Source organism: Podarcis bocagei (assembly GCF_964188305.1).
Source record: "Podarcis bocagei genome assembly, chromosome: 8".
NCBI lineage: Eukaryota > Metazoa > Chordata > Lepidosauria > Squamata > Lacertidae > Podarcis > Podarcis bocagei.
Genome location: NC_138133.1, coordinates 65,630,251 through 65,646,031, shown reverse-complemented (window position 1 = coordinate 65,646,031; position 15,781 = coordinate 65,630,251). Strand labels below are relative to the sequence as shown.

The following is a 15,781-nucleotide window of genomic DNA, read 5'->3' as shown; positions in this document are numbered from 1 at the left end:
CAGCATTCATGGTAAGCAGCCATGCCACTAAAGGGATGCTCTGAAGGTCAAGTCAAAGTAGTCGCTATTAATAATCTATTAATAATCCTGAAATTTGCTGCTGCATATTTGCTGTAAGGTTCCTCCATCCAGCCAATATTGTATTGTCAACTTTGATGGTCAGTAGCAAGGTAAGTGCTTTTTTCCCCAGTCAGAGCACACCAAAGTGTAGTTCTGGCCCCTCTCAGGTGGGTGTCATTGGGGGCCGGTGCTCCCCCCGCAAAACGAACATTTCAAGTCAAAACGGAAGCTGGCCAGTGTGTGAAAGTCTACACTTTTATTTAGATCTATGACTCCACCTGGCTACTAGCTGCTACACGGTGGGGCCAAGTCCTCCTTCCTTTTCCTCAACCCGTCTCCTATGTAGCTACAGCAGGCTTTAAGCTTTCCAGCCAGGCCTTCACTGTTGCACACATACATGTTTGTGTGAGGGCCCTTCTGATCTGCCCTAGCCATCTACCTGAAACTAAGAGAACTAGGGAGGCGGGCGCACATTTATTTGACCTGTACCAGAAACAGGGGAGACTCCCACACCAGTTAGGGAGTCAGCTTGCCGTAGTTTTTAGACCTCCGTGGGTGGTGAATGCAGCTGTTGTCAAAAGTGGCATCTGTTCAGGGTTGCCCTTAGTTGCCCAGTGACTTACTGTAACAACTTTGTGGTGAGTTCTGGAACCAATTTTTTAAGGAAAAAAGCACCAAGCAAGATCCAGATCCTGTTTTCCAGTTAAGAAATTTATGTCTCAAGCAACAAAAGGTTTTATTCTGCTTATTTTAATTCTTTTGACTAGATTTGCCAGAGACCAAACCTGACAGCTCAGCAATAGAGAATGCCTGGAGAATGACCCAGGACCCAATCCTTGTATAAAGCCTATGAAGAGCCACTGACAGTCAGTGTAGACTGCTGAGTTAGATGTGCCAACAGTCTTACTGGGGATAAAGCAGCTATCTCTGTTCTAAAGTGTGTTCTCTACCCCCGAGTCATTTCCTCTTGGAAAAAACACAAAGTGCAATCACCATGCTTTGAATCTGCAGTACAGTTTGAATTTCCTCTCTGTAATGCAAGCGGGTGGAATGAAAACGTGAACCGAAAGTACCGAAAGAAACACAAGCAACCCTCTCTCCATGATGAAGCATGCCTTACCTTGTTCATATCTTCAGGTAGCTGCTGTGCACATGTGCTTTCCTTCTGGATTATTTTTATTATGTCCATGTGAAACTTCTTAGCATTCAGAAAGACGAGTGGGTTATTCACCGAGACAATTTTTACTGGTTGTAAGGACTCCTTTGAATTAAAATTAAAAGCAGTTTAGCAAATATAGTAATGCTTGTTAACCAGCAGACATAGCATTCTTTACAATAGACTACTGGACTTGAGAGTTGCAAATGCCATTTGAGATCTAAGAACTTCCTGCTCAATGCAAGGCAAGATCTACAATGCAGCCACGCAGCCTCTAGTAAAATACCTCGACCAAGAGAAAGCCTACCACATACCGCCCCACAAGCAGTGTGCAGAAGTTTCTCCTCAGGTTTAAGTGAACTCTGCTTTCCTGCAATTTTCTGCCTTTTGGTTCTCGTTCTGCCCACTGGAGCAATATCTTCTTCATGGCAGTCCTTCAGATATCTGAAGACAGCCATGCCTCCCCTTAACCTTTCCTTCAGGTGAAACATACACGGCTCTTTCAACCACTCCGCAAAAGACTTGGTTTCCAGGTTCCTCTGCAAAATCTGGTGGCACCAGCTGTCATCCCTCAGGCTGAGCCTTCTAGTAGGCCCCACAGCGGACAGGAAATAAATGTATGGAAACTGAGAAGTCTGAAATGTCTCCCAACATTTTTTAATGCCGCTTAAAGCATTCTGCACCCTAGACTCCTGAATGCCAAGATGATGCCAGGTTCTCGTTAGGTTGTGTGCAATAGGAATAAGATCAGGTCTCTCCTGCTACACCCCTCCTCTGCTGATATAGGTACAAGCAGTCTCCACATACACTCTGAGGAAGGAAGTTGAAATGGACACATGTCCAGCAAGGACAAAGCACAGAGGAGGAGGAAGAGGACAGGGATTCCCCCATGCTGAAATATAACTCCCTTTGAATAAAGAGAGAATAAGAAGACTAGGCTTACAGAATCTGCTTCTGTTTTGAATCTGCATTCCACTTCTTTCATATGTTTCAGGCTCAGAGTCGTTGCTCTATAACAGATATGTGAAAGCAGCATATATAAGACTGCACACTGTGACTGTAGATGCCAAAACAAGCTTTTGAAAAGTGAACATTTTCCAGGTGGTATCTGGCTATTCACATGTTCCAGATTCTGCAAATTACTTACTTCATACATTGGACAACCTATATTTGTTGATGGGTGCTAAAATAGAAAGGGTTCTATAGCTACTTGCTCTCCTACTTTTCAAAAAAGCCAGGCTCAATCAGAGGCATAGTGTGAGGGGGCCTGGGGGGACATGGCCCCAGGTACACATTTTTGAGCCCTGGCAGCTGAGGCGCGGCAGCAAGCAGGTTGGTCTAGTGGTCAGGTGGATGGAGGCAGCAGGCAAGCAGCCTGTTGGAGGCAGGTTCCATTCACCCTCCACATGGACTCCACACACGCCCTCCCCCAGTGTGAGCCCCCACCCCAGCTGCCCAGTTCACTGGGGGTGGGGGGTGCAACACTTGTCACGCCCCGGGTGCTGGCAACCCTCGCTATGCCACTGGGCTCAATAGTTAAATTAACAGGATTCGTTCACCTATATGTACACAAACAAAAAAGACATTGGACAGTTTTTCCAGATGCATTTGCAAGGCAGCAAAAATGAGCAGAAGACAGGAATTATCCCATCCCCAACGACCAACTGGCTCCTGCTAACAACAGCCTCAGATCCCATATTCATTTTACAATGGAAGCATAGGGCTGTGAATCCCCTTTCCCCCCTACATCATGCTTATTTTAATCCTGAAATTGGTTGCACAGTCATAGCCTATACTCTGAGCATTCTGTGACATGGGCTAGGAATTTGAACCTTCAACAAACTACAATTCCCATGATTCCTTGGAGGTAGGAATGACAGCTGAACTGGCATATAACCTATGTAAGTTTGTAATGTATTTTCTCCCTAAATGCAATAGAATGATATATTTCACTGTTGTGGATACAAAATTGTTTGCCTCTGAGAACACTGTAGGAATGTCTCACCTTGGGAAACGGAAAACCACTATAAGTATTGTGCAGACTACGCCGTACAGCAATCCCACATTAGCAGCAAAACAAATTGTAAATATGTAAGTGCTAACCCATATACTCTGTAAGGAAAAGAAGACAAAAAGGAATTAGTTATACAAACTTAGCAAAAATGTGTGTTGGAAGAAAGGTTATTAACCCTTTCCGTGTAAGCTGATTTTTGTCCAAAACATCCCTTCTCCATAGGGATCACCCTATAATATTTTTCTTCTTTGGGATAAATAAGTGCACATTTATTGTAGCAGCACAGGTCACACTACTGGGAGCCAGCATAGGCTTTTCCTAGGCCCTGGTCAAAGGACTAGAGAAACATTCAGAACCAATATGACCACAGCAGTGGCAGGACAAGGGGGGGAAAGAGAAAAAGAAATAAAATCAGTACCATGGACAGTTACAGATTTATCCTACCACATGCTGTGGTATTGTGCTTCCTGTATAACAAAAGTCATGCTTCTTGTATGATACAACATAAGTCAAGCAATGCACACCTGTGAGTACACTTTGATAGCCCAAGAAGCCATGACTAATAAATGGTTGGGTTGGATTTGATAAGCAATATAGCCTAAAAGATCTCAAGCCCTGACAACGAGCCTAGTGAGCTATTTTACATGTTGCTGTTTACAGAGGCTGTTATAGCATTGTGAGAGATATGTGTATTTAAGTGCACTGGTGCAGTGTATGGAGATCATCATCAGTGGGAGTGACTTTTAAAAGATATAAAACACTTATCAAGATGGTGACATTAGATGGTAAGACTCCAAGCTTGGACATCTGCATCACACACACTTTTAAAGAGAAGTGTTATATTTTATTGATCACGTTTCTTTCTTAACATGCCTACAAGGATCACAGAGGTTCCCCATTTTATTCTTACAAAAAAAGCCTTTGATGTAGGTTATGCTAAGAGATAGTGACTGATCTGAGATCACCCAGAAAGTTTCATGGTTGAAACTCTATCCCATGCTGTAACTACCACCTCACAAAGGATTTCTGCAAATTTCTACAATCGGTAGCAGAGCAATCATGCTCAAGTCTATACACATATACAAACTTAAAAACCTAATCCAAAAAATAGTAATTTTATATTCGGCTTCAGTGCTAGCACTGAAATCTCATAACATTCTGATATCTCATTGACTTCTACTGGTTTGAACCAGAATAGTGAAGTGAGGAGGGGGCAAGGGGGAGAATGATTGCAAAAGGTTCCCTTTACAAAATTTGAAATTAAAATCTGTTCATCTTTGCATTTGTGTAAAAAGATCTGGTTGCTTCTTAATTTTACTGAATGTCGTTCTCTTGCTTATTATTTCTAAGCATGGTCCAATGCTGAAGTTTTGCTCCTCCAAAAAAGTAAGATTTATAGTGCAAATTGAGAAGAGAACAACGAGCAAAACATTAAACCCAAACCAGCAAAATGCATATGTATGTACAGGGAAGAAAAGAGAAGTGGGGGGGGGGATTCAGGACTGGGGAGTTGCTTTGTAAGAAGACTGATGAAAAGGTCTTTTTCATCTCTGTCATGTTGGTTGTAAAGAAAGCCAAAATGATGGAAAATTATCCCCTGATGACTAATTGGTACCTGGCTGAAGCAATTTGATTATTTCAAGTTCCTTCCATAGTGGTTGTGTTGCTACATAAATCATACCACAATTCACATCCCTTAGAACAAATTAGCCAAACTGAAATTACAATCTCGTCCGGAATGAAATGGTTTCTTTGTAATAGCATTGAAGCACACAGCCTGGGAAAACTGCTAGCTCAGCACTTGCTTTTGAAAACGATGACTCTGAATTCCAAGGAGAAGGCAAGGGGGAAAGAAAGAAAAGGGCAGGATAATGCTTTATACAAATCTTGAAGAGCAGGAAACAAAGGTAGGAGGTGAGAGGAATACTTTGGATCCAAGGAGAATTTTACCACCCAGACAAAGAAGATCTTCTCTCAACAATGAGTGTTGAATTCCAAAACATTTCTGGGAGAGCACTGTTCTCAAACTAAACCCCTAATCCTAAGAGGCCAATGATCTCACTTGCGTCAAAGTGCCCATCTGGATGCAGCAACTACGGGCTTGATAGCTGCTACAGCCAGCCAAAGAGCTTCCCACCTGCCTGCCTTTTTAGGGTCCACACTTCCTCTTATCCCATGCTGAGAAAGCAAGGATCTGAGCAGTTTTCTGCTTGTCCCGTGCTCTCTGGGCATGGGTCTGAGTGGTTTTCCATCTGCCCTGCCACTTTCCCTTGGAAAACCCACTCTTTACCCCAGAATCAGAGCGAACGTCAATCCATGGGAAATCCAACTGAGGTTTGCTCCAATTCAGCAGTAATGAATGGGTTTTCCCAGGGGGAGGCAGTCCCAATGGGCAAAACAAGACCTGCTATCCCTCACAGCAGTGTCTCTCTGTTGCTGTAGAAGAAAAGCAAGCAAGTAGAGGTGACAATAGCAGTGGTTGTAATGCTCTCCAGACACCATAGCAACTATTACAGGCAAGTAGAGGTTTCTCAACACACAAGGGCTAAACCGCAAGCTCCTTAGAACTGATGTATTTGCTTCTACATAATAAGATTTGGCATGTCACAAAGAATCATATGTAACTGTTTCTATTTCCTGAATTCATTCTTGTTCTATTGATGTTCCACTGAGAGTCCTATGGAGTTTTAAACATCCAACCTAGAATGCAATTGTAAGTATAAAACCAATATTTATTTCAAGAAGGCTCCTCCTTTGGCAATGGGACATCTTCACTTCAATCATAATACAAGGCACTAATGCCTGGGAAAGGCTGGCCAAGACAACCATATCCCCACCTGTCAGTTACCCTTTCAGATGTTTGTTATGGCTCTCTGTCAGAACTTTTGTTAATAAGGACGTCAATATGCCACCCTGACACAGAGTGACGCAGGTTTTCTTTTTATCTTCCAGCTTTTAAAGGAAAATTATAGACAGGAACAAAGTTCAGTAAAGACATTACAGAATATACAAAGAGTACTTTGGCAAAGTATTTTTATAAAGACAAGTAAGGCAACTAATAGAAATCAACACATCATCAGCTTGTCAAATAACACGTTAAACCATCACCCCACTTAATTATTTGTTCTAGGACCTTTCCTGGTGCTAGAACATCAAATGGGAAGGTGGATTCCTGAGAGCACATGACAGAGGAGAAAGGTGCTTTGTTAGCAGGGGGAAAAGGGTAAGGGAAAGAAACGGTGGCAAAACTTTAATTCATATGTAAAAGAATGGACCTTCCTCTCAGTAAATTCCTACACAGTTGGCTGACGGACAGCAACAAAAGGGAAGACTTGGTAGTGGGGGCATTTAGGACATTATCTCATGCATTAAAAGGCCTGGAGGAGGGGAATCCTTAGATTCAATTTCACTTACCCAGTCTATTTTATCCACATTCCAATACTTTTTTAAGTCACGGAACTGCACCAGCATTCCCTTCAGCCCCACCACAATGATACTTGCTAGAACGCACTGCAATGAAAGAATCCTTTGTCAGAAAGTGAATTCAGCATGCAGGGAAATAGATTTTGGCAAGTTAATTGACAAATTCCCAGGAAGCCTGAATAATAATAATAATAATAATAATAATAATAATAATAATAATATTTATTTATATCCCGCCCTCCCCAGCCGAAGCCGGGCTCAGGGCGGCTAACAACACTAAAATTGTGCAACATTATAAAAACATTTTAAAAATTAATTAAAATCAAAATTGATGGCAACCATAAACTAAGTTCTGTAAAGATTGCCAAAGGAGGGAGTCAGGCTGCGCCCTGACCAAAGGCCTGGTGGAACAGCTCTGTCTTGCAGGCCCTGCGGAAAGATGTCAAGTCCTGCAGGGCCCTTGTCTCTTGTGAAAGAGCGTTCCACCAGGTTGGAGCCGCAGCCGAAAAAGCCCTGGCTCAAGTTGAGGCCAGCCTAACCTCTCTGTGGCCTGGGACCTTCAAGATGTTTTTATTTGCAGACCGTAAGTTCTTCTGTGGGGCATACCAGGAGAGGCGGTCCCGTAGGTACAAGGGTCCTAGGCCGTATAGGGCTTTGAAGGTTAAAACCAGCACCTTAAACCTGATCCTGTACTCCACCGGGAGCCAGTGCAGCTGGTATAGCACCGGATGAATGTGATCTCACAGCGAAGACCCCGTAAGGAGTCTCGCCGTGGCATTCTGCACCCGCTGGAGTTTCTGGGTCAGTCTCAAGGGCAGCCCCACGTAGAGCTAGTTACAATAATCCAGTCTGGTGGTGACCGTCGTGTGGATCACAGTGGCTAGGTCAGGGCGAGAGAGGTAAGGAGCCAACTGCTTAGCTTGGCGGAGATGAAAAAATGCCGCCTTTGTTATAGCTGCAATCTGCGCCTCCATGGATAGGGAGGTATCGAAGATTACACCCAAACTCTTAACGGATGGTGCTGGCACTAATTGCACCCCCACAAGAGATGGGAGTTGCCCCCTCAATCCCATATCGTCCCGTCCCAGCCAGAGGACCTCTGTCTTCGAAGGATTTAAATTCACCCGGCTCCCACGTAACCATCCAGCCACAGCTTCCAAGCATCTGATCAGTGTGTCTGGGGCCAAGTCAGGATGGCCATCCATCAACAGATAGAGTTGGGTGTCATCAGCATACTGATGGAAGCCCAGCCCAAAACTCCGGACAAGCTGGGCGAGGGGGCGCATAAAGATGTTAAAAAGCATCGGGGAGAGTATCGCACCCTGGGGCACTCCACACACCAAGGAGTGGCGCGATGACAATTCCCCCCAAGCGCCACCCTCTGTCCCCGACCAGAGAGAAACGAGCGCAGCCACTGAAGGACTGTGCCCTGGATCCCCACGTCGGCAAGGCGGTGGTCCAGGAGTTCATGATCGACCATGTCGAAGGCTGCTGACAGGTCTAGAAGAATCAGCAGCCCCGACCCGCCTCGATCCAGCTGCCTGCAGAGACACCTCTTCACTACAGTTATCAACACCTCCAAATATAAATAATGCCAAAGACAAAATATCTTACACGTGCCTTTTGCGGATTCTGAAATTGCAATGCACAATACATTTGGATGACAACTAGAAGGATAAATTCAAAGAGCCTTTGAAATACCAGGCATTTTTAAAATCCAAAAAATAATAACCAGGGACAAGAACAGGCTGTGAGTGAATATGACACTTTCATTTCTTCAGACAGTAGAAAGGCCTCTTTCCTTGCATGGAGAATAAGGGTTTTCCCCCTTACTCATGGGAAGAAGAAGGTAAATTATCCCCTAGCGCTGGTGCTAGAAGCCCTGGCTCCAGTCCTATGACCTAGTGCAAAATTATACACTAGGTGCAAAGATTCAAAACTTCTGCAATAAGTTCCATCGAAAACAGGCAACCCAGTTCATATCCAAGCAAAACAGAAAGAAAGACTCCCCACTCCCTATTTGTTCTTGGCACATGAAACTGGTGTGTTCTCTCCCTTCTATGAGAGCATTAATAATCATGGAATCATAATGAAAGGCGGTGCAGTCATTTTCAGAAAGAATAGTTTAGTCTATGAAAATCATATGATCGCAAATAATAGTAATTAAAAAAAGAACTGTACCATGGGCAGCCAGTATAGCATTGGTCCTACTGCATAGATGACCACAAGCACCAATATGCAAGATATTAGGCAAGCCACCTAAAAACAATTGGAAAGGAGAAGCATAAATAATCACATTATTCAAATTCTAAAGCATGTCTAAAATGAAATGAAAGTGCTTGGTTTGCCGAAGTTGCTGAGCATAACAAAACACTGCAGACACATAAAAATTCTAGGAGCCAGGAAAGGGGATTTTGGCTCTCACATGGTCTGCAGATTGGAAGCATCTGAGTATAATTTAAGATTTGACCTGTTGTGGTTACCCTTAGCCCACCTAAAGAACAAATACATGTATCAAATACCAATATACACAATATACAAAAGGGGGGGAGGTTACTGTTTGATCTCAAATATGCAGGCAGAAACCACTGAGCTTCTGGAAAATGTACTTTTGTGCCTGTTTTCATTACACAATGGTTGCAATCCGAAGAAGTTCATCCACACCCAAGTCACACTGATTTCAATGAGATTTAGGATGGGACTACGTGTTGGTTGGCAGCTTCTCCTAGGGGGGAATTGTGGCAAGGAATTGGTAGCTGGGGAAATGTTTAGGCACTCTGTTCCATCACTTGTCTCCTCCCAAGTTCTTCTCAAACCTGATTGCTTTATTTATCCCAACCTGGGGATTTATTAATTTGAATTAATTTTATAAGGAATGATTTTAGAGTGTTGTGTTGTGTTGTACTGTTGTACTTTTATTGTTGTTAGCCGCCCTGAGCCCGGCTTCGGCTGGGGAGGGCGGGATATAAATATTTTTTTTATTATTATTATTAACTTTCCTTTAAGGATCTCAGAGTGGCATACATGGCTGGCTTCTCTTCACAACAATCCTATGAAACCAGTTTGGCTGAGAGCAACTGGCAGAAGGTCACCCAGTCACTGGGAATTTGAACACAAGGCTCCAGCATCCAGCAGTGGAGAATAAGCAAGTAAGAATGGATTGCTGTCTCTTTCTGAATCTTTTGCATTTCATTAAGAAAGTTGCCCGTGCAGTTTTTTTCCCCATTCTACATGGAGGGATCTCTAAGAAGCCTTTATTTTGTCCTCAAGGATCTAATACTGCAATTACACATTACGAAAGATGCAGGACTGACACTAAAAATAGCAGTGCTCCCAACTCTCCACCTCAATCTCTTCCTTTTCTTGCATATAAATGGGAATGTGTGACACCACACCTCTAGTTTCTGCACTAATAAAGCAGCACAAGTGCAGAAAAACTTGAAACACAGTACCATTGTGTCATTCATTCTGTTTTACTGCACAACGGGAGGAAGAGAAGGAGAAGAAGTGCAGAGAAGCTACTTTCAGCAATAGCCACACATCTCTCATAAGACGTTGTTCCAGTCTAATGGTGAATTGCTGGAGGATTTGTTTGAGTGGAGACCAATTTGTAGCGAGTGATTGGATCTGTTTCTTAGCCATACCACGACCTGCATGATTTTTAAATATTCTCTATTTTGTACGTATTACTCTCCTGATTGGACCTGTGATTCTTATTGGGTGGGAACTTTTTTTGCCTGTATTTGTTGCTTTGCTTTGCTTATTTTATGTCAGTCTGATGACTAGACTTGGCTTGAGATAGGCATGTAATAGATCAGTTTTGTTTCCCAAAACAAAGGACTGTTTGGTTTGTCAGGGACTTTTGTGTGTGTGTTTAGTGTCTGTGTCTAGCCTCTAAAATCACTATTGTCATTTGCTTTTGTCTCCGTTGATATTTTCTATGGGTAGCTCCAGCGGTTGAACATACGCCCTTACATATCAAAGCATTCGCTGGTTGGTACAAATGGGTAAGAGTTTTGGTTTGGTTTTCTTTGGCCTTCATCAAGAGAAGGAAGACATCAGCTGCTTGGGTCTAGAGATACTTTCCAAATGAGCACAGACAGTGTCTCAGGAAAGGGCAAGTACTATTTCCCTTCCCCCACAGAACATGACAACCTTATTTCAGAAACTTCCAGTTTGGTAGTGTGGGCAGGCTGCTTTGTCACCTTTTACTGCTGTTTGAAGGGATCACAGCACTTATTCCACACATGTTCTAACTGAATGGCTGCTTTTTGCATTTCATTTTCGTCTGATGTCACTCCTTACAAATCCCATTATCCCCTATGTATCACACACCTGCAACTGAAGATTACACCATGCATCTGATGAAACGGACTCAAGTCCACAAAAGCTTATTCCATAATAAAAATGGTTAGGGTTTCAAAGCACCACAATACTTCTTGTGGACTGTAGGCAGAGACAATCAATACAATTGGAGGCAGGCTCTTACTGCCCAGCAGTTATTAGTCTGATTTTCTTAAGGTGAAACCAACACTCTGACTGTTAACCTTAAGGTTATATTTAGGTATTGTAAGATAGTTTAAACATTACTCTTTTTTTCATTGGGAAATGTAGACCTATAGAAAAGAACATGTGCTAAAGGTAAGGTGAAGATCCCAGGTTCATCTGCTGGCATCTTCACTAAGAGGGTCTATAATGGTTGGGAGTTACTCGTGCGTAATCCTGCTCCGTTTGAGCATTAGATTGCCTGGTTAAACCCTCCGGACTGCACAGCCCATCTCAGCGTGGCTGCCCTTAGTCACTCGTAGAATCTGTCTGTGGGCGTTTCTTAAAGCGTTGCCAACATAAGAGTTGTTTGACACCCAATCGTCTCCGCCTCTCACTGCGCGGGAGTCTCCTGCGCAGGGTGGGCGTGGGCAGCGGGGTGCTTGGGCTCTCCTCACTCACTTCCAGCGAAGAGTCCTGGAGCCCCTGCACCTCCCTGTCCCGTTGCTCTCCCGGATCCCTGGTGTTACGCTGGGACCTTCTCCTGCAGAATCAGAGACCCTCTCCTTCTCCCGTGCCTCTGATGGCAGTTCCCTGACAGGGTCAAAGGCAGAAGAGCTGGGAGAGACTTTTTGCCAGGAGACCTGCTGCTGGTTAGGATAGGGCAGCCTTCCCCAGCTTGGTATCCCATAAACTCCCATCAGCCCACACCAGCATAGCCAATGATAAGAGATAGGAGTTGCAATACAATATATCTGGAGGCCATCAGGTAAAGGAAGGCTAGATAGCCCTATTGACCTAGACAGTCCATTGCATCAGTTCAGTGTAGGCAGCTCTTAATATATTTTCATTCCGGGATCATTGCCCCTGTATTTGATTGGTCGGTATTACTTTTCTAAAGCATCTTAGGAGAGTTAAGCTCGCTTCCTTTCCCTTTTCTTCTGCCAATGTAGCAGGCACCTGTGCCTACAACATTGCCTTGGATGGTTACGAAGGATCTCACACCTCATTTTCAGCATTAATTACACTGCAGTGCAGGAGATGCAAGTACAACGGCCAATATTTCAATTCTGCCAAATAGTTACCTGTGTTTTTGCTCCAGTGCTGAATAGGAGAGCAGTACGGCCCATGGCGGCTGCGCTGGGTATGCAGAAGAAAAAGGATGGGATCACGTTGCTGAGGCCGTGAGCCAAGAGCTCCTGGAAAGTTGTGGGGGGAAAGAGCATAAGAACCAAAGTAGAGTCCTGCTAGATTGGATAATCTCAACAAGCATCCTGTATCCCAACAGTGGCCCACCATATGCTTCTGTGAAGCCCACCAGCAGGGATTAAAGGCAACAGCCCTTGGCAAGTGGTATTCCACCAGCTATATTGGAGGTTCCATATAGCTGCGTTGGTTAATAGCCAATGACAGGCCTGCCCTTCATGAATTTCTTTGTATAATCCCCTTTTAAAGCTGTGTAAACCAGTGGCCTTCACTGGGGCCATGCTTAACTGGCATCTCATTCCTACAATTACTGTGGGCTACCAGGAAGGGACAGCAGCTGCTAGGTTGGTGTAGTGCAAACATAGCAGTGGGAAAGCCAGATTGGCCTCACCGGTTGATTTGCACTGCACCAGCCTCACAGCCTCTGTCTCTCTCCTGGCAAGCCACAGCAACAGTGGTGATGGGAGGTCAGATGAGCCCTGACACCCTGCCTGCTGCTACTGTGATTTATGCAAGTTAATCATGCATTGTGTGAATAAGTTGTTTTGCCTGTTCTAAGCTCACTGCCCATCAGTCTCACTGGGTGACCTACCCAAGCTCAAGCGTTGCAGAAGAAGGAGAAAAAAGAAATGCTCTCTATCCACTGTCTTCTATCCACTACTACTAAGACAAAAGAACTGCAGAAGCAGCCCTATCCCCCGGGCCTGGATATTATCTGACCCACATCCGAATTTGGTCTTGTGGGCTCAGTGGGTAGAGCATGAGACTCTTAATCTTAGGGTCATAGGAGCATCTGAGAAATTCGAGGTGGGGGTTGCTTTCCAAAACCAGAACCTGTGTAAAGTGAGGAAGTCTGTTCTCTTGTTCAGCGGTGGAAGATCTACATGGAAAAGCCCACACGTGCTCAGATTGTAAGCAAATTTGCTTAAACCTGTTTGCAAGCTACTTTTCGCTATGCAAATGGCTTTGAGAACATTTTGCCAAAAGCTGGAAAACATTCTAAATCAATAAACAATGCCATGCAATAATTTTACAAATCCTTCCCCTCCCTCCCATTGCCTGCATACGCTTATGGTTTCTTCACTGGTAGTTTAGAGGTTACCTTGGGGTACCAAATAAATGCAAGAGTAATCAACAGCCCTTTAATATAATATTGTAAATTTGCATGACTTTGGAGCTAAAGATCTTGAGAATGGACATTGGCCTATCTCCGTGGCCTACAGGAAGCACAACAGTTTATCCAGAGCAGGTAGAGATGGAAGGGACATGGTAAGGTGTAAAGTCACTAGCTGTGTGGAAATGAGGCCATCACTGCAGCAGGGTTTATAGGCTTCCTGGCATGCCTAGCATAACCCAAGAACCTAGTTTGGGGGGGGGAATGTCATAGTTTGAACCAACTTTCTCAATTATACTGAATTCTTTTTGCAAATTAATCAAAGGACTCTCACTTGCTTTTGGATAATTTCAACCAACTCTAGCAGCATCATGGCAGTAAAATTGCACCCTTAAGACTAATTGTAAGACCACAGTAAGCATGTCATGATCCTGGTGGGTTTCTGCTTGGAGCATGTTCACCAAAGTTTCATCAGCCGAAAACAGTGTACAAACGTTTACCTGGTTATCATCCACAGAGTAGTTGAACTTCTTAGCAGAGGCCTGGGCGAGAGCTAGTGAAGCTACATAACCAACCAATGCCACTCCAAATGCCTCTGTGATGACTTCAGGGAGGATATTCATGGGTGGAGACCTTGGCAGTGGTATGCTGTAAAAGTAAGGACAATCCTATGTGGTGGAGGGTGTTATGCATTAGAAGGCAAATGTGCCAGTATCAAATCAAAACTATGAACTGAAAAGTTCCCATTAATTCGGGGTAGGCACAGAAATCTCAGTTCTGATGGAATTTCCTCATTTTATAGCCACAAAATCACAGTCTATTCCAGCTTTTCAATTTTAAGTTTAGTTTGAGGAGGGTCATTTTTAGGAAGCATTTGCATTCTTCAGTGCTACAAAGCCTACCAAATACCAAAATGTGCTGTCCGGCCTGCTGTTATTTAATAAAGCTGCACTGATATACTGAAATGATACATATTGCCTCAGATAGCTTATCAAAGCTTCTTCTCAATATCTCTACATTTCACATAAATACAACCAGTGCATTTCTTCCAGGGGAAAAATGGTGCCTGTACTCACCATGAAGTTGTTTCAGTAAGTGTCACACTTTTAACCAGTGCTTTTATTCTAGAAAAAAATGGTGCCAGTGCTGCGTGTCCTTGAGTACCCTTGGAAAACAAGCACTGATGCCAACCAGCTGTAGCCCTTATTCAGAGGGTTAGCAAAAATCTCAAACATGTGAGCAGGAGGAGGCATCATGGCCACTATTCTGGATCTCCACACATGGCCAATTTGTTTGTGAACAGATATGCATATGCAAATTGTATGTGTATAGGTTGCCTCCTTGGTAGGATTCCCAAGTTTATACAACTTGAATACTTAACCCTCTGATTTCAAAGGAGTGGCTGCTTACGGAGGTTGATGCTAGGACCACAGACACCCTTCCCCTCTTTAAATCCACAAGTTTAGTATTTCCAGATTTCGATCCTCTGAAAAATGACTACATGTAGTTCCACAAGCCCATGCATAAAAAGAGGCTGGACATTCGGTTTGTAAAAACTAGTCAGCATAAAAATAGATGTGTCAGTTTAGTCTTCAGTAGCAGCTTTAGAAAGAAATAGGGGACAAAATCAGACAACAAAGGACTTGTGGTTCTTATTCTACAAAATAAAGCAGCATTCATATTCATCAGAAGAACTGGACCTACATTACCTACACAGTGTTCTCAGTCTGCTAGCAAGTGGATGAGTTTAATGTTGTCCAACACAGGACTCCAATATAACAGTTGCGCTAGCAGAAGCTTGTTGCGCAACAGATTCCATAACCTGTTGTGCAAAAAAGTTACCAGCAACCTGCTTGTGCATTATCTTATGCAGCTACATTCCACTGGTGCAAAACATTTCACCAGCAGAACAAGAATATAGTGCTAAACGATTTTAACTTGGTGCTTCGTTGGATACGACCCACAGATCCCCAGTATCTGATGTCTGGTTCTATATAGGTTCCCTATTCAGTAAATCAGCCTTCTGAAAATCAACTCTGTTCTTATCATCCTTATTAAGGCAGAATTCATGGTTTCATTTTCATTTTTCAACTGCTGACCATTTTATTGCACGGGATGAGGGTATGCAAATAATGATTTTAAAATGCAAAAATGCAAAACATACTGAATATACATATTTATGTATCAATACATACAAGCATATAAAGAACACGTTACCCTTCTGGAATATGCCCCACAACTTCCATGCCATAGCTGTGCTTCATATCAGCATAGTAGCAGGCAGCAGAGGTAGCAACTATCTATTGGTCAAGCAACAACAAAG

The 15,781-nt window shown here is 43.5% G+C and overlaps 1 protein-coding gene across 5 annotated transcripts in view; it reads right to left on the bottom strand.

The window, feature by feature from the left end:
- Positions 1-15,781, bottom strand: part of SLC26A7 (solute carrier family 26 member 7) — an 80,615-nt gene that overhangs the window by 20,005 nt on the left and 44,829 nt on the right. For all 5 annotated transcript variants that reach the window (XM_081204647.1, XM_081204645.1, XM_081204644.1 and 2 more), the window contains 8 exons: positions 15,676-15,758; positions 13,959-14,106; positions 12,224-12,337; positions 8,835-8,912; positions 6,645-6,740; positions 3,222-3,328; positions 2,160-2,226; positions 1,181-1,321 (listed from right to left, as the gene is read on the bottom strand). In XM_081204647.1, the coding sequence (XP_081060773.1) occupies positions 1,181-1,321; positions 2,160-2,226; positions 3,222-3,328; positions 6,645-6,740; positions 8,835-8,912; positions 12,224-12,337; positions 13,959-14,106; positions 15,676-15,758 (834 nt within the window). The remainder of the gene's footprint in view (positions 1-1,180; positions 1,322-2,159; positions 2,227-3,221; positions 3,329-6,644; positions 6,741-8,834; positions 8,913-12,223; positions 12,338-13,958; positions 14,107-15,675; positions 15,759-15,781) is intronic.